General features: G+C 41.8%; 1 protein-coding gene across 2 annotated transcripts in view; it reads left to right on the top strand.

Moving 5' to 3' along the window:
• The window catches only part of LOC112221175 (chemokine-like protein TAFA-2), a 182,713-nt gene that overhangs the window by 125,519 nt on the left and 38,372 nt on the right, over nucleotides 1–18,822 (top strand). For both annotated transcript variants that reach the window (XR_002948983.2, XM_024383328.2), the window contains exon 3: nucleotides 13,784–13,933. Coding sequence is in view for 1 of the 2 variants with exons in the window: in XM_024383328.2 (XP_024239096.1) it covers nucleotides 13,784–13,933 (150 nt within the window). In the remaining variant the exon portion in view is untranslated. The remainder of the gene's footprint in view (nucleotides 1–13,783; nucleotides 13,934–18,822) is intronic.

The raw sequence follows: 18,822 nt of genomic DNA, 5'->3' as shown, positions 1-18,822 counted from the left end.
TACCAAACATTTACCAGTGCTCATCCCCAGCCAAGCAACATTGAACGGGGTTTTCAGTGGCAGTCACAGAGCCCTGGGTCGTCTCTTCTTCCACTCCGTTCTTTTCAGCCATGCTATGATGGAAATGTACTATCTTCTAAAATTCAATCTATCAATCGCCTCTCCATCTCTCAGCTGTGCTCGATATCTCCTTTACCCCCCGGCTTGCATCTCTCTGCTGGAATGAGGTACAGCACAGCACAGCACAGTGTCCACATCGAACCCATAAAAAACACAACCAAGGCTGAGCAGCACGTTTTATGTGAATGGAGCATAAAATATAATGGGTGGGACTGCTGGATAGTTTCTGGAAATTGCTTTTTTTAAAGGTCTCTTGACATTGTTCTGCAGTGTGGCCTATTAGGGAAAGGCACATACTCACATAGATATTCTGAGTTGAGAGAAAATGGTCAGGTCATATTCACCTTGACCTGGGGGTGACTATAGCAACTCAGCAGCTGGGCACTACAGGTTGGTTGGTGAATAACCAAATCCATTGTTCTCCAAGGCAATCCACTATTACGTATGAGAACGGATATTACTGCACATAGTATAGGTAATATTCCATATTTGGTCATAAGTGGATTTCAAAACATATACAGTGCATTTGAAAAGTATTCAGACCCCTTTAATTTTTCCAAATTTGTTAGGTTACAGCCTTATTCAAAAATGTATTAAATTGTATTTTCCCTAACCACTCTACACACAATAACCCATAATGACAAAGAAAAAACAGATTTTTAGACATTTTTGCTAATTTATATTAAAAAAAACTGAAATATCACATTTACATAAGTACAATATTTACAATTTTGCAATTTTGTCAGCAATTACAGCCTTGAGTCTTCTTAGGTATGACGCTACAAGCTTGGCACACCTGTATTTGGGGAGTTTCTCCCATTCTTCCATGCATATCCTCTCAAGCTCTGTCAGGTTGGATGGGGAGCGTCGCTGCTCAGCTATTTTCAGGTCTCTCCAGAGATGTTCGATTGGGTTCAAGTCCGGGCTCTGGCTGGGCCACTTAAGGACATTCAGAGACTTGTTCCGATGCCACTCCTGCGTTGTCTTGGCTGTGTGCTTTGGGTCGCTGTCCTGTTGGAAGATGAACATTTGCCGCAGTTTGAGGTCCTGAGCGCTCGGTAACAGGTTTTCATCAAGGATCTCTTTGCGCCATTCATCTTTGCCTAAATCCTGACTAGTCTCTCAGTCCCTGAGTCTCATCCCCACAGCATGATGCTGCCACCACCATGCTTCACCGTAGTGATGGTGCCAGGTTTCCTCCAGACGTGACGCTTGGCATTCAGGCCAAAGAGTTCAATCTTGGTTTCATCAGACCAGAGAATCTTGTTTCTCATGGTCTGAGAATCTTTAGATGCCTTTTGACAAACTGCAAGCAGGCTGTCATGTGGCTTTCATCTGGCCACTCTACCAGAAAGGCTTGATTGGTGGAGTGCTGCAGAGATGGTTGTCCTTCTGGAAGGTTCTCCCATCTCCACAAAGGAACTCTGGAACTCTGTCAGAGTGAAAATCAGTTTGGCCAGGCGGCCAGCTGTAGGAAGGGTCTTAGTGGTTCTGAATTTCTTTAATATAAGAATGATGGAGGCCACTATGTTCTTGGGGACCTTCAATGCAGCAGATTTTTTTGTTTGTTCCCTTCCCCAGATCTGTGCCTCAACACAATCATGTCTCGGAGCTCTACGGACAATTCCTTCAACCTCATGACTTTGTTTTTGCTTTGACATGCACTGTCAACTGTGGGACATTATATAGACAGGTGTGTGCCTTTGCAAATAATGTTCAATCAGTTGAACTTACCACAATGGACTCCAATCAAGTTGTAGAAACATCTCAAGGATGATCAATGGAACAGGATGCACCTGAGCTCTATTTCGAGTCTTATTCCAAAGGGTCTGAATACTTATGTAAAAACGTTTTATTTTGCAAAAAAATCTAAAAACCTGTTCTCGCTTTGTCATTATGGGGTATGGTGTCTAGATTGCTGAGGACATTTTTTTTTAATCAATGTGAGAATAAGGCTGTAAAGTAACAAAATATGGAAAAAGTCAAGGGGTCTGAATACTTCCCGAAGGCACTGTATATGCAGCCTGTTCAACTGATTATATCTACAGTAGCAAAACTCAGAGAGATAAAGACACCTCTCAGTATTCAAATCATGATTCCCTTATTGTAGCCGACTGGAGATAGAACTGGAAATGTGTGCCACTCTCACGCCGCGAACAAGGGCCTTATCCCCCCCTTTGTTGCTCCACAGCTCTGGGTGTCTGCTGACATTCTGGGTGTCTCCTGACATTCTGGATGTCTCCTGACATTCTGCCTGTCAATCAACCCCGAGAGTGGAGCGTTAGCACAATCGGTTTACACTTTGAGAGAGGAGACTGCAACCCATTTAGAGGTGACATGACGGCTCTCTGACAGATAACGAGTATGTGTGGCGTGTGAGATGAGAGAATATAGAAATGAACAAGATTCACATGCTGCTACACTATACACTATGAACTCTCTCCTGCTAAGGCCTCTTGGAGGGTTGTCACCACGCTGCAGACGACAAGGTTGAGAAGGAGAGCTGAGGCCATTGCTGTTGGGGATATTTTGAGAGAAAGTGTATCTGTTTCATGGTAATGAACCAGAGAGGATTAATAATGGTTAATAATACTGTATAACATGTTAAATACAAATAATAAGCTTTGGTGAATGGAACTATAATGCCAATGTGTGATAGAGTAGATTAGTCAAATAGCAAGTGTCTGTGCAATGCTGCAATGCTGCAATGCAGACGAAACAAACCCTGGTAGAATGTGCATGTACTGCAGAATAGCTCTTTATGTTAACACAATAACGCACAGCAGTGTGTGTCTGGCGTTCCCAAGTTTACACAGTAGTTATTGATTCTACCAAGGAAAAGGAGCTTCACAATTCACAAACACACCTCTACTCATCAACACAGTGGATTTCGAGGCATATGATGCTCTCTGAGCCAAAGTTGAATAATGTTCTCCTCCAGTCCTGCATTTACAACAACTGTCAAGAGTCTGGCTTGTGACTGAGGGTGTCAAGATACAGTTGATGTTGTAGGGATGGTCAAGTAAGGCGTACTCATCTGTCTGAAGTCCATAGTTTATGGCTTATGTATAGTATCATATTATGTCATCTATATTTGCTCCTTGTTGCTTTATGAGCACCTTATATTTCTCAGTAGGCCTTATGCTAACTACAGTTTATTACTATACCTGTGCAACAAAACAAAACCATGGAAAAACTGTGGAAGCCTGTATAAAGTCAAGCAAACATTTGCTTTGGTAGACTTTTTACAGTCTTCCATAGTTGTATTTTGTTGCACAGGTGAAACTATTGAAAAGCGGCAGTAAGGCCTAGTGCGAAAGTATACTCAGAGACACTTTGGCATCTGTGGAGCTTTCTCTAGCCTGTCTCTGTGATGTGGGCTTATTTCCTGGGCACAACCAAGTGTGATTGTCGAGCTCAGCAGGTTTACAGCAGGAGAGATATGAGTCAATCTCTTCAGAATACCGTAAGCCAATTAAGCATACGTCTTCTGAAACGTACTCCCATTGCTCAGGAAGCTTGAGGGATGAATGTCTCAGGGAAGCAATATTTCCATGCCTGCTTTAAATGCTATAACATGATAGAGGTGGAAAAAACTATCTCCACCTTCTCTTTTTCATATACCTCTTTCACCTAGTCCATACATCTCTCCCTCCTCGCTCTGTCCTCCCTTTGTTTCTCTTTTTGCAAATGTTTAACTGGCATTATGAGGACCTTAGGATTGATCCCAGGTATTACATCACTGCTTAGACTTTTGACAATACAAAATGTAGCAGACAGACAGTCATATACTCAGCATTTTGTGGCTGTACTGTACAGTACCATCTCTCCTTTGTCTTAAATGCTACATGAGCAGCTTGAGCATAAAATCTAGTCATCATTTATTCATGGTGTTTCTATTGTCTACCTGTTTTGCTGGCTGCTGTGGTCTGGGCCCACGCCTGCCCGTGACTCTGTTGACAGTGTTGTGATTTAGCCTCCCCATTCTGTGGGTTGAAAAGGGAGAGCAGCACAAACAGGAAATGAGGTTAAGGACATTTTGTTTTCTTCCTTTTCTGGTTAAAAGGAGTCAGTGAAGCTAAACCAGAGGCTTGGGTCCGTTCGTGCCTCAGTGGACAGAGAAGTTAGTTTCCTGTCTGTCAGGGAGATACAAACACAGACTATTGCTGTCAAGAACACAGTCAGGAAACAATGTTTACATTTGTGACATTAATTCAATTTGAACATTTTAGATCAGCCTACTAACTCCCCGATAGTGTGACCCAGCCTGGGTCCTGTTGTGCGAGTGTGTTTGAGCTCTGTTCCCGCGCAGCCCAGATGGTCAGGTTGGTTCTCTCATTAGTTCATACCCGATCATACCCGTGTCATAAGTGACTGGATGTAAATTGCTGTGGTGGTGACTAGGTAACAGGGTTCTCTCTCTCTCTCTCTCTCTCTCTCTCTCTCTCTCTCTCTCTCTCTCTCTCTCTCTCTCTCTCTCTCTCTCTCTCTCTCTATCCTAAAAGCTTTTAATGCCCTCAGCAGTGTCTGTGAGTGAATAATAATAACCATGAGGATGTGCTGGGAGCATGAAGCTTATCATGACTACAGTATTAGATCAAACTGTGAAATACACAGTAGTCCTAACTGAATGGGTCTTGTTTGATCTTATACTGTAGCTTCTACAGTGCTCTAACCCTCTTTAACCTTGTTTCAGTTAAGCCTTTGTATATATTGAAGATTTATACAGTAAAAAGCCAGTGGATGCTTTAAAAGCCTACAGGCATTTAAAACGCCCCTCTCTCATGTTGCCGTATTATCAGCCCTATGTCTGTGTCAGTGAGCCAAAACATATGATATACAGAACTGTGCTTAAAACAACCCTCAACGATCGCTGCACATTGACCAGACTGAGGTTGTTAGTTGGAGTTCTCTCCAAGGTTGTTGCAGTGGTGAAGGCTGATGTGATGGCGGAACACTGTGTCCTCTCCTTCGCCTCCTTGTGCTAGACTGAACTGCTGAGTCTGATGCACACTGTCAGAAGGGTACAGTTAGAAGGGAGACTCTCTGTCTGAGCTGCATTTGAAGTAGATGACGGTTGAAGAACATTCCTCTAGAATGCTTTTGAACCCCTTAGTGTTGCAAAATTCCCAAGTTTTACAAAAGTCATGGTTTGAAGATACCAGATTTCCTGCTTATTGCCTCCTGATTCTGGGAACCTTCCAATCAGGCTTTCTGGGAACCAGGGAATTTGGGGAAAGCTAGAAGAATTTTGCTACCTTAGAGCCCATTCTAGTAAGGGCCTGGGAAACAAGTCAGCTCTGGAGTTAATTTAGCCAGAGTAGGGACAGGGGGATACCTAGTGAAATGTGACTTCCGCATTTAACCCAACGCCAACCTCTTAACCCAACCCCTCTGAATCAGAGAGGTGCGGGGGCTGCCAGAATGGACATCCACTTCTTCGACGCCGGGGTACAGTGGGTTAACTGCCTTGCTCAGGGGCAGAACGACCGATTTTTACCTTTTCGGTTACTGGCCCAACGCTTTAACCACTAAGCTACCTGCCGCCTACATACTGGAGAGTCATTTATTCACCTGCTGATTGAAACTTGTTCACGGAGAGGAGGCATGGTAAATGGTTAGTACTATTCAAGATCGTTGAGACATCCCTATTTTAAACCCTAACTCCTACCCTAACCCTAAACTTAACCATAACCCTTACCTACTAACCCTAACCCTAAACTTAACCATAACCCTTACCTAAACCCTAACTTCTACCCTAACCCTAAACTTAACCATAACCCTTACCTAACCCTAAACTTAACCATAATCCTTACCTAACCTAACCCAACCCTAAACTTAACCATAACCCTTACCTAACCCTAACACTTACCTTAACCATAAAATGTATACTTCAATTGGGTAGGGATGTCCCAAGGATCCCACATAGCATGGACCCATGGTAAATGTTGACCAAAAGCAGATGTTTGCTTGGAAGGTTTGACTGAAGATGTTCCACGATCACCATTATTTTATGATGCGTGTGTGCCATTTGTCTGCATTATTTTCACTTAGTATGACTGACAAGTTAAAAGGTACATTTCTTTTATCCAGGATGTTGTATGAACTGAAATTCTAATATTCACAGCGATGCAGTTTTCATTGCTCTTGGGTTCAATGCGCAATTCTCTTTATTTTCTGCTGTGGCTTGACTTTCTCTACCTCTTTGTCAGTGTTTTGTATGCTGCACAAAACAAACGCCTGAGACACTTTCTGGAGAATACAGGGTGTATCAAGACAAGTGACTGCCACACTGCAATGCTAATTTCCCCCATGAACAGACATCATAAATAAACTCACAGGAAATGTGGCTATTCTTTTACATTTGTTTTTGTTTATTATTTGTCATCATGTTAGCAAACAATTGATGAAAAATATGACAGCAACTCAAAAAGAATATCTTTGAGCAGGGAAATTGAAAGGAGAGCACATCCCATCAAATATTCCTTTTTTGTTTGAGGCTACATGCAGACTGACTATGCACAGTTTTATTTTTAAATGGCTCATAGCCTCCATGGAAGGTCACATTTCTATTTTTCTATTTTAGACGTTTCCACCAATCATTCTCATACATTAATTGAAAACAAACATATTCCTGAGAAGAAAATAGCTTTCGACAAGTGTTAGTCTCCAAACCTTAAAATTGCCTTGTGTCTGGAATTGCTTGTCAAAATAAATCCTTCAGTGTCATTTACATTTTGTTACAGCTGTTTGAATATATTACAGAACATTTTAATATTATATTTTTTTTTTACCACAAAACTAGCCAACTAGCAAAACTATAATGTACTGTTTTTTGTCTACTTTTGTACAGGATGAATTTAATTACACAAGCATTCAGCAATACAGTTTGCAGTTATTTATAAAATGTGGATAACAGTATAGAACATTTGCAAACTACAGGTCCACTGGGTAGATTATTGTAAAAAACAATAGATCAAATATAATTGTGTGTGTGCTATACTTGTCAGCTCAATAAGAAAATATTCAGAATTTATTGCAACAGAATCTATTAATTCAAGCTGTGCCTTTAAAAGCAAAGCTCCCCATGCCATCATACTATGAGACAATCTGAAAAACACAGTCATTAGCTGCTTCCTTAGCTTGTTTCTCTCTTCTGTGACTCATCAAAGCTCTAAATAACTTCTGGATGCATGTTGGCACTTATCATTCAGGGATCAATTAATATGATTGCAGAGAGGAGCACTGTGCTTAAAGTGCTATTGATTGCCCGGAGGTCCGGACCTCACGCCAGTCCTCATTAGTTTCTCCTTCCTGCTGACGTGGGTGCTGGGGGATTCTAACTGATGACAATCCTAATATACATTCTTTAAGTGAAACGTATTGATCACAGGTGTTGGGAGCCATTTGGTCCAGCTGTCTGGACTAGCACAGCAGGGCAACACTGCAAGAGAAAGAGGAGAAGCTTCTATCTAGCTGGCACATTGAGACATTATCCTGACTATACTATTAGTACTTTGCATCCTCTCCATTGATCTCAAAGAGATCCTAATGAGCCTGATGATACACTATATATATATAAAAGTAGGTGGACACCCCTTCAAATTATTATTATTATATATACAGTACTAGTCAAAGTTTAGACACACCTATTCATTCCAGGGTTTCTATTTATTTTTACTATTTTTTATATTGTAGAATAATAGTGACATCAAAATGATGAAATAACACAAATGGAATAGTAGTAACCAAAAACGCGTTAAACAAATCCAAATATATTTTATATTTGAGATTCTTCTAAGTAGCCATCCTTTGCCTTGATGACAGCTTTGCACACTCTTGGCCTTCTCTCAACCAGCTTCATGAGGTAGTCACCTGGAATGCATTTGAATTAACAGGTGATTTGTGGAATTTCTTTCCTTCTTAATACATTTGAGCCAATCAGTTGTGTTGTGACAAGGTAGGGCTGGTACAGAAGATAGCTCTAAAAAGTCCATATTATGGGAAGAACAGCTCAAATAAGCAAGGAGAAACGACAGCCCATCATTACTTTAGAACGTCAGTCAATCCGGAAAATTTCAAGAATGTTTAAAGTTCCTTCAAGTGCAGTTGCAAAAACCATCACGCACTATGATGAAACTGGCTCTCATGAGGACCGCCACAGGAAAGGGAGACCCAGAGTTACCTTCATTAGAGTTAACTGCACCTTAGATTGCACCCCAAATAAATGCTTCACAGAGTTCAAGTAACAGACACATCTCAACATCAACTGTTCAGAGGAGACTGCGTAAATCAGGCTTTTGTGGTCGAACTGCTGCAAAGAAACCACTACTAAAGGATACCAATAATAAGAAGAGACTTGCTTGGGCCAAGAAACATAAGCAATGGACATTAGACCGGTGGAAATCTGTCCTTGGTCTGATGAGTCAAAATGTGCCATTTTTGGTTCCAACCGCCGTGTCTTTGTGAGACGCAGAGTAGGTGCGCGGATGATCTCCGCATGTGTGGTTCCCACCGTGAAGCATGGAGGAGGAGATGTGCTGGTGTGGGGGTGCTTTGCTGATGACACTGTCAGTGATTTATTCAGAATTCAAGGCACACTTAACCAGCATGGCTACAACAGCATTCTGCAGTGATACGCCATCCAATCTGGTTTGCGCTTAGTGGGACTATCATGACCCATAACACACCTCCAGGCTGTGTAAGGGCTTTTTGACCAAGAAGGAGAGTGATGGAGTGCGGCATCAGATGACTTGGCCTCCACAATCCCCGACCTCAACCCAATTGAGATGGTTTGGGATGAGTTGGACCGCAGAGTGAAGGAAAAGCAGCCAACATATGCTCAGCATGTTCTCAGCACCTTCAAGACTGTTGGAAAAGCATTCCAGGTGAAGCTGGTTGAGAGAATGCCAAGAGTGTGCAAACTTGTCATCAAGGCAAAGGGTGGCTACTTTTTAAATTTATATATTTTTTGTTGAACACTTTTTTGGTTTCTACATGATTCCATATGTGTTATTTCATAGTTTTTATGTCTTTACTATTATTCTACAATGTAGTAGATAAAGAAAAACCTTGAATACGTAGATGTGTCCAAACTTTCAACTGGTACTGTATATTTTTTGGAACCCTTATTTTACCAGGTAAGTTGACAATTTGGGGAATAGTTACAGGGGAAAGGAGGGGGGATGAATGAGCCAGTGGATTTGGCTATTTCAGCAACACCCGTTGCTGAAAAAAATTGGCAGTAGAATGGCTTCACCAAAGAGCTCAGTGACATTCAATGTGGCACCGTCATAGAATACCACCTTTCCAACAAGTCAGTTCATCAGATTTCTGCCCTGCTAGAGCTGCCCAAGTCAACTGCAAGTTATGTTATTGTGAAGTGGAAACGTCTAGGAGCCACACTGGCTTTGCCGTGAAGTGGTAGGACACACAAGCTCACAGAATGGGACCACCGAGTGCTGAAGAGCGTTGCATGTGAAAATTGTCTGTCCTCCGTTGCAACACTCACTACCGAGTTCCGAACTGCCTCTGGAAGCAACATCAGCACAACAACTGCTCCTCGGGACCTTCATAAAATGGGTTTCCATGACCGAGCAGCCACAAACAAGATCACCATGCGTAATACCAAGTGTAGGCTGGAGTGATGTAAAACTTGCTGCCACCAGATCGGTGTGAAAGAACTTCACTAGCCTGCACAGAGCACTGACCTCAACCCCATAGAACATCTTTGGGATGAATTGGAACGCCGATTGTGAGCCAGGCTTAATCGCCCAACATCAGTGCCGAACCTTACTAATGCTCTTGTGGCTGAATGGAAGCCGCAGTAATCTAAGTGGAAAGCCTTCCCAGAAGAGTGGAGGCGGTTATAGCAGCAAATGGGGAACCAACTTCATATTAATACGCATGATTTTGGTATGAGATGTTCAACAAGCAGGTGTCCACATACTTTTGCTAATCTAGTGTATACAGTGCACTCGGAAAGTATTCAGACCCCTTACCCTTTTCCACATTTTGTTACGTTACAGCCTTATTCTAAAATGTATAAACGTTTCTACAACTTGATTGGAGTCCACCTGTGGTAAATTCATTTGATTGGACATGATTTGGGAAGGCAAACACCTGTCTATATAAGGTCCCACAGTTGACAGTGCATGTCAGAGCAAAAACCAAGCCATGAGGTCGAGGGAATTGTCCATAGATCTCAAAGACAGGATTGTGTCGAGGCACAGATCTGGGGAAGGGTACCAAAAAAATTCCCCAAGAATACAGTGGCCTCCATCATTCTTAAATGGAAGAAGTTTGGAACCACCAAGACTCTTCCTAGAGCTGGCCGCCTGGCCAAACTGAGCAATTTGGGGAGAAGGGCCTTGGTCAGGGAGGTGACCAAAAACCTGATGGTCATTCTGACATATTTCCAGAGTTCCTCTGTGGAGATGGGAGAACCTTCCAGAAGGACAACCATCTCTTCAGCACTCCACCAATCAGGCCTTTATGGTAGAGTGTCAAGACAGAATCCACTCCTCTGTAAAAGACACATGACAGCCCACTTGGATGTTGCCAAATTGCACCTAAAGCTCTCTCAGACCATGAGAAAAAAAGATGATCTGCCTAATGAAACCGAGATTGATCTCTTTGGCCTGAATGCCAAGTGTCATATCTGGAGGAAACCTGGCACTATCCCTACTGTGAAGCATGGTGGTGGCAGCATCATGCTGTGGGAATGTTTTTCATTTGCAGGGACTGGTTGACTAATCAAGATCAAGGGAAAGATAAACCGAGCAAAGTACATAGAGATCCTTGATGAAAACCTGCTCCAGAGCACTCAGGACCTCAGACTGGGGCAAAGGTTCATCTTCCAACAGGACAGCGACCCTAAGAACACAGCCAAGAGAATGCAGAATTGGCTTTGGGACAAGTCTCTGAATGTCCTTGAGTGGCTCAGCCAGTGCAGAGGAATGGGAGACACTTCTTCTTACTGAAGAAGATCCAAGGCTGTAATAGCTGCCAAAGGTGCTTCAGCAAAGTACTGAGTAAAGGGTCTGAATACTTACAGTATATATATGTAATATTTCCGTAAATGTTTTTGTATAAATTTGCAAAAATGTCTAAATACCTGCTTTGTCATTATGGGGTATTTGTGTGTAGATTGATGAGAAAAAAACAACTGAATCCATTTTAGAATAAGGCTGTAACGTAACAAAATGTGGAAAATGTCAGGGGTTCTAAGTACTTTTCCGAATGCACTGTATAACAGGGAAACTAGCCCATATACAGTATGGGCATCCTGTCCAACTACAATATGGGCATCCTGTCCAACTACAGTATGGGCACCAGGGCCATCATATTTCTCACACTTCACTTCCACCTTCTCCCAATAGGCTGAGGGTGTTGGCTGAGGGTAAAGGATCAGCAGTCATCCAGCTTATGGACTTTTCTTTGTTGTGTGTAGTTACCAACCAAGGCTCGCCTCACCCCTCACCTCACCCCTGTAACACACATCCTAATCTCCCTCACCTTGCCCCCCTACCCCCTCTCCACCATGCACACTGCTTGGTGTGGGGTTTGACTCCTGAGTCAGTGACCTTGACCCGTAGAGGGCTGCTGAGGCCTGAGGTTTAATCAGTATTTTTCACAGGTTCCTCTCCTCACAGCTCTGGCTGCATGCTGCCCACTGCACCTTAATGAGTAAACCCTTCATGTCTTCCAGCTATCCAGCCCAGACCTAACCCTGTACGGTAGCTCTGTTGCGCTGGCTCTCCTCCTCTCCACCACAAATAGCCTGGTGGGCGTAGGGTGGAGGCGCAGCCGATGAACCGGGTGACTTGGCAAAGCTAGCCATGCAGGGCTAGCAAACATGGCTGCTCGGTTTGGAGCAGAAAGTTCTCTGCTGTGGAATGCTCAGTACATTTTAGTGAACAAGTTGATCAAATTATTATGGAGAAATCACTGGTAGCTATTATTATGACATTTCAGTTTTCTGAATCTATTGTGTGTTCTCAAATTCTCATCTTGATCACTTATAAGATCATTTCCTTCAACTCTGACATTCGATTGTTCTGTTTATCTCCCAGTGCAACAGAGAGTGACTGAGTGACTGAGTGTCACGGAGCTTTACTGGACCATTATTGATTACGTATCAGTCACATACATCTCCCCCTCTTCAAAAAAGTTGGAATACTCAATTTGAGCAATTTAAACTGTGACCCAGGGGTATGCCTGTGGCTTAAAGATAATCACATCACAGACGAAGACCCTCACCTGTGTTTGCATCAGTAAGGTTGTGTTGGCTGGAAAACACTCAATCACCAATTGTTAACTGGCCTTTTGTTGGAATTTGAATGGCCCCTTATTGATTGGAAGCAAAATGTTTGTAATGTTGTAGATTAGATTTTTGGATTGCTCACTAATGACAAGATGGAGGCCCATTTTCAATCTATTTTCAATTCTGTTCCCAAATTGAAAATCTTTACAGGCGTAATTACGGCTGATCTGAAAATAACACAGAAACTTTTAATCGTTTTCCCCCTTGACAATGATGTGTAAAAAAACTAAAGACTTTCACGTAGGCCTACTAAGAAGAACACAAATAGATTTTATTTGTATTTTTTTAATCTAAAAAGACAACTGTTACATGAAGGATATCATCACCCGCAGTAAATTATTATTCTAAATATTAAAAGGCTCATTCTTTAAATGGTATAACACAGGTCATATACTGTTATTGATGTAAACTCAATTGACACAACAATTCTGTGGTCTTTCAGTCCACGATTCCTTACATCAAAGGAGGCATTTAAAAACACAACATCGACAACGTATTTCTGTTAACATTGCCGTGGATTGATGCTTTGCTAGTTCAAACATCTCCACAAAAAAAAGTCTACATTTTATACTTGGAATTAATAATTCAGCACCAATCTATATGGGGTATTTTTATATCTCTTACTTTATGAAGCAATGACCATATTGTCTGTGTTCTCACCACTGAAGTTGTGGCCCTCTCAGCTTTTAAAGAAGGATTTTCCCTATGCATAATTCATCAGTTGCAGGAAAGAAAAGTCCCCCTACGTGGAGAACAATTTAAGCATGAAAGTACACGAGAGATGTATCTTTGCAGTGAGCTGCAGGTCAGCTATATAGAGGTCCCTGCCTGGTAGGTTCTAATACACTTCCTCCTGCCCACTCTTCTCTGGCTTTTTTAAAGGCCATTTAAGATCAGCAGGGATATTCCCAATCAATATACTCATTGCTTTAGTTGGATTAGACTCTGAAGTGTAGATACTGTAGAAAGATTTCTTATAGACTCTGTAGGGTACAAAGAAAGATGTGTCTTATTGACTCTGTAGGGTACATATAAAGAGTATGTGTTTCAAAGCCTCTGTAGGGTACAGTCTTTGTCTCCCTGTATCCCTCAAATTCAGATATGGACCTCAAAGCCAGTTCCACTGCTTTTTTCATGTAGTGCCCTATTCTGACCAGAGCCCAATGTGGCAGCCCTATGTGACTGTTCAAACCTGGGACAAACATACAGAGTGCACTAATGAGAATAGGGTCATTTGAGATCTGTGCTTACTGACATAGCTGTAGCTTACAGTGTTTGTTCTGCAGGAGCTGGAGTGTTGAACATGATTCTAACATGGAACCACCTCTGTGTTTGCAGTGCATGTCAAAGCAGGGACCTGTGAAGTGACCGCCGCCCACCGCTGCTGCAACAAGAACAAGATCGAAGAGAGATCCCAGACGGTGAAATGTTCCTGCTTCCCCGGACAGGTTGCCGGGACAACAAGAGCGGCCCCATCTTGTGTGGACGGTACGGTCGTTGTTTTTTCTCTCGTATTTTTGTATTTTTATTGACAGGATTAACACCACAGTAAGAGGCTGTATATTGTACCAACATTGGTCTAGTTTCACTCATGTATCACCTAGAAATAGTATTGTTTCAAATGCTTTCTTCAAATTTTCAAAATGTGTTACCCGTTTATGAAGCTAGGAATATGTTGCACGTCACTACTTCACAGGAAAGACATTTTAACGTTTTTTTAAAATACTTTTTTTAATGTATGCGTTTTTTGGCCGAAATGCCTTCTGGAACATGTGATCTTTCATGTGCCTTAATAGCAAACTTGTATGCCATCTGTAAATTTGAATACAATTGTTAAATTCTGAGCCTAGTTGGTTTAGCCACGGAAAAATATAGGAACCTTCCTGCTATCCATTATTGGCTGAGAAAATGGATAAGCTGGACATGTCGAGAGATGAGTTCGGATTGGTCTGCCATGTAACATGCTTCTGTCTATAACATGAGCTGCTCAATATGTGTGGATAATCCTTTCTACCACAGCGTTCCTTTTTAAGATATCATGAATAACTGAAGTGTTGCATTGCTGCCCTGAAGATAATTGCGCTATTGACAAAGATCAGTGGGAAAAGGTTGTGATGGACTAATTTCTGGAGTACGATTGTGCCATGTTGACTCTCTGACTAAATCAGATGATCAGGAAATACCTGATTTAAGTATAAAAAAAACATTTTCATTGAACTAGAAATTGTAGAGTCTTCTGATGACCGTGATAGGGGAAGAAACAACGATCAACAGTGTTGTTGTCACGGAAGAATTTGACTGAGATTTGAAATCAGTGGAATGCCCGGTGGAAGCAGAGAGATGATTGCCAAATACGGAGAGAGTCAAAAAGAGAACAGAGGAGGCTGTTGTATAAAGCACCTGTCTCTGGATTACATCTTCAAATTAAGGGCAACCATGGCATCCATGACAGAGGAAGAAATATTCATCAATTTATACGGGTAAGAGTTTAGCTACATTTTCAGATATTATATGTTTCAAATCTTTTCAGAAAGTTGTTTTTCATTGCAAGCTAACGTTATGTGTATCGCTAGCTAACGTTATGTGTATGATCTGTTTAGTAATATTATTTGTATCTCAGAAAGCCATTTGTATTGCTAGTTATAGCCTAATATTAGCTAACTAACATTGAACCTAGTTGGTTAGCTTTAGTTACCTGCAGATTCATGCATGGTGCATGGTATTATAAGTTGGGATGATGATTAATTGTTTAGCTAACTCCACTATGCAAGACTCCACTGTGCAAGTAACCATTTCACTGTACTGTTTACACCTTCTGTATCCTGTACATATGACAAATAAAGTTTGATTTTATTTGATAGAGTGGGTGTTTACCAGAGAGCATAATGTAAAGTACAACATGACCTGCACCAAATTCAGATTAGAAGATAGGCCAATATACTGCTACTTTTTGCTGCTACTTTCACCACTTTTAGACTTGAAATCTTTGGTTGTTTACTACACTACGTATTCACTCTGTTTAGCACATGGCCTCATATGTGAAACCTTAAAGTAATGGGTGGGGCTAAGGCTAAAGAGGGTGTGAACAATTCTGAATGGGTGTAGACAAAGAAGAGCTCTCCAGTAGGTGTACCAAAAATATCATGGGTCATTTTCTAAAAAGTGGGGTTACAAGTTCATTAACTTTCAATGCAGACTCACTTTCCCATTGTTCCTCAACTGCAGTGTATGATATAAAATTTTGTAGCTCGGAGTCTACTTTTATCCTATGTAGAATGTACCATTTCAAATGTTGCTACATAAGACCGAATCCAGGTGATGGGTCACATTTAGGGTAAAATATTTTATTCTACTGATCAATCTACTGATCAATCTACTGATCAATCCACTGATCAATCTATTGAACAATCTACTGATCAATCTACTGAACAATCTACTGATCAATCCACTGATCAATCTACTGAACAATCTATCGATCAATCTACTGATCAATCTACTGAACAATCTACTGATCAATCCACTGATCAATCTACTGATCAATCTACTGAACAATCTACTGATCAATCTACTGACCAATCTACTGAACAATCTACTAATCAATCTACTGATCAATCTACTGAACAATCTACTGATCAATCTACTGATCAATCTACTAATCAATCTACTGAACAATCTACTGATCAATCTACTGATCAATCTACTGAACAATCTACTAATCAATCTACTGATCAATCTACTGAACAATCTACTGATCAATCTACTGAACAATCTACTGACCAATCTACTGATCAATCTACTGAACAATGTACTGATCAATCTACTGAACAATCTAATCTAACAATCTAAACATTTAATTGGTTAAGAGCTCTTTAGAGCACTTGTCTTAGAGCATTCTGTATGTGATCTGTTTTAGGATACTTCAAACTGACCCAGTCAACTTCTTACTCAGCCAGCCAGCTACATGCTGTCGGTCTGCAGTCTGTCTGCTGGATTATGAGACACTAAGACCCGGGGAGATGCTGCGCTGGCTCACTGAAGTAGAGAGGGGGACAGGTCATTTAATATCATGTCCTCAGTGGCCCCTCCGACAGGTGAATCGATCCCTGTCTTGTGTTCTGTACTGTAATGGCTCTGACAGGGGCTTCCTCCCGTCTTGACACTGCTTGCTGAAGCATTAGAAATCTCAAGGGAAGCCTTACCCCCTACAGGCCTCCTTAGAGGCAGCTGTAGACCTTGGAGCTCTGCTCCTCTCCCACCTCTACTACGCCGCTCTGTTTATTCCGCTCCTGCCACTGTGTTCATCGGTTTGACATTGACCCACGGACTGTAATTCACTTCTGGAAACACACAGCCCAGCCAGGCAGCCAAGCAGCCAGTCAGCTCGCAGTCATGGAGGATCTCTCACTACTGTCATCTATAAGTCTTTACAAGGTAAAACCCCGTCTTATCTCAGCTCACTGGTCACCATAGCAGCACCCACCCGTAGCACGCTCTCCAGCAGGTATATTTCACTGGTCACCCCCAAAGCCTATTCCTCCTTTGGACGCCTTTCCTTCCAGTTCTCTCCTGCCATTGACTGGAACGAATTGCAAAAATCACTGAAGCTGGAGACTCATCTCTCCCTCACTAACTTTAAACATAACCTGTCAGAGCAGCTCACAGATCATTGCACCTGTACATAGCCTATCTGTAATTAGCCCATCCAACTACCTCATCCCCATAATGTTTTTTTTTTTTGCTCCTTTGCACACCAGTATCTCTACTTGCACATTCACCGTCTGCATATGGCTTTGGCCTGAGGGGAAAGTTTACCATAGTGGTAAATGTACCTAACATTATCTTTATGATAATCCAGCAATCTCAATTGCTTGGGTATTATATTCTCATTCAATTTATTTATTTAAATTGTCGAACATACCTTTCTAGGTTCTTCCAATTAAATGAGACACCTTAAACTTTGCAATAGTAACCTAGATGAACCAACTTCCCAGGTTAATTTAAAGTTTAATACCCAGATAGCCAATCCAGGTATGATTAATCATTATCATTGATTAATTCAATTTGCTTTTGCAAATTCATTCACGTCCAACTTCCACAGTACTGTCCAGTACTGATGGTTCATTAACATCTATAAATAGATTAAAATCATCTCACCTGGCTTCCCTTCCCAATATATTCCAAAACCAAACTTTGGAAAATTAGGAAAAACAATTTTTCCTTTCAAAATGTTCTAATAATGTGCAAGCTATCAGAAGGGGTAGTCCCCACTCGCCCGCTAATTACTGAACCTCCACCCGCAAATGGATTGATCTCTGAACTCAGCAGCAATACCAACCCTAATTATGCCATTAGTGGAAAAGCAGACAATAACGCTTTCCAAAATCCACCATCGGGCGCAGGCCTCATAAAGGTTCTCTCCAGTCTAGCCCTGATGTCTTGCCATCCGAGATTGGCATCTGTCCAATACCGCAGTGCACAGCTGAAGCACGAGCAGGTAATGGGAGACATAAAGGGACAGAGGGAGAGAACCGGGAAACCAATGACAAATGCAGAAAAGGGGAAAATTCTGCTAGCTATGGAACTGCGCTTGAAAACTGAACAATTAAATGTAATTGCAAAAATGTATGACAATGAACAGGCACAAGCTCTTCAACAAAATCGTCTTCTACAGGAACAAAATCATATGCTACACGAACAACTCGATTTAGACAGAACTAAGTACGATGATGTCCACGCCAAACTAGATAAATCTAAAGAGTTATCTACAAACAGGAGCGCTCAACTTGATAACATGCATGAGATTTTCTTGAACGTTACTCAGAGTAACACGGTTCTACTCAAAACGCTGCAGACCAAAGACGATCAGTTAATGAACACAATGACAAAGTTGGATGACAAACCAGCAGAACTCATTGAAGTCGCTGACCAAATGAATGATGAGAGAACTCAGGTGATGAAGATGGAAATAATAATTTCTAAGCAAGTGGAGGAAATCTCATCACTGAATCTCTCACTCCATACTCAAGACCTCTATCTGCAAACCATGACAGATAAGTTTGAGACTGAAAGGAACAAGTGTGACACTCGTGTGTCCAAAATCAGTACTCTAAGCGCTCAAGTGGACTCTGCAATGCAGCAGAATACCACCCTTAGGTACCATCTGGAGGAAGTCCAGAATGGTCACGCTCTACAGCGGTACTACCAATCCAAGCAACCGGAGCCCTGTACTCACAGGAGTAAAGACGATAGGTTTCAGACCTTGCCTCCCTCATGTGTCCCTCAGTCTTCTCCTCTTGGCCAATCGGCACTGAGTAATATTGCGCCTCTTAGCCAACAACAACAACAAGTCTTGGCTTCTCCTCTTGGCCTTTCGGCCG

The sequence above is a fragment of the Oncorhynchus tshawytscha genome, linkage group LG02 (assembly GCF_018296145.1).
Source record: "Oncorhynchus tshawytscha isolate Ot180627B linkage group LG02, Otsh_v2.0, whole genome shotgun sequence".
In the NCBI taxonomy this organism is placed as follows: Eukaryota; Metazoa; Chordata; class Actinopteri; order Salmoniformes; family Salmonidae; genus Oncorhynchus; species Oncorhynchus tshawytscha.
The sequence above is the reverse complement of the archived record's forward strand: the minus strand, read 5'-3'. Positions and strand labels throughout refer to the sequence as shown.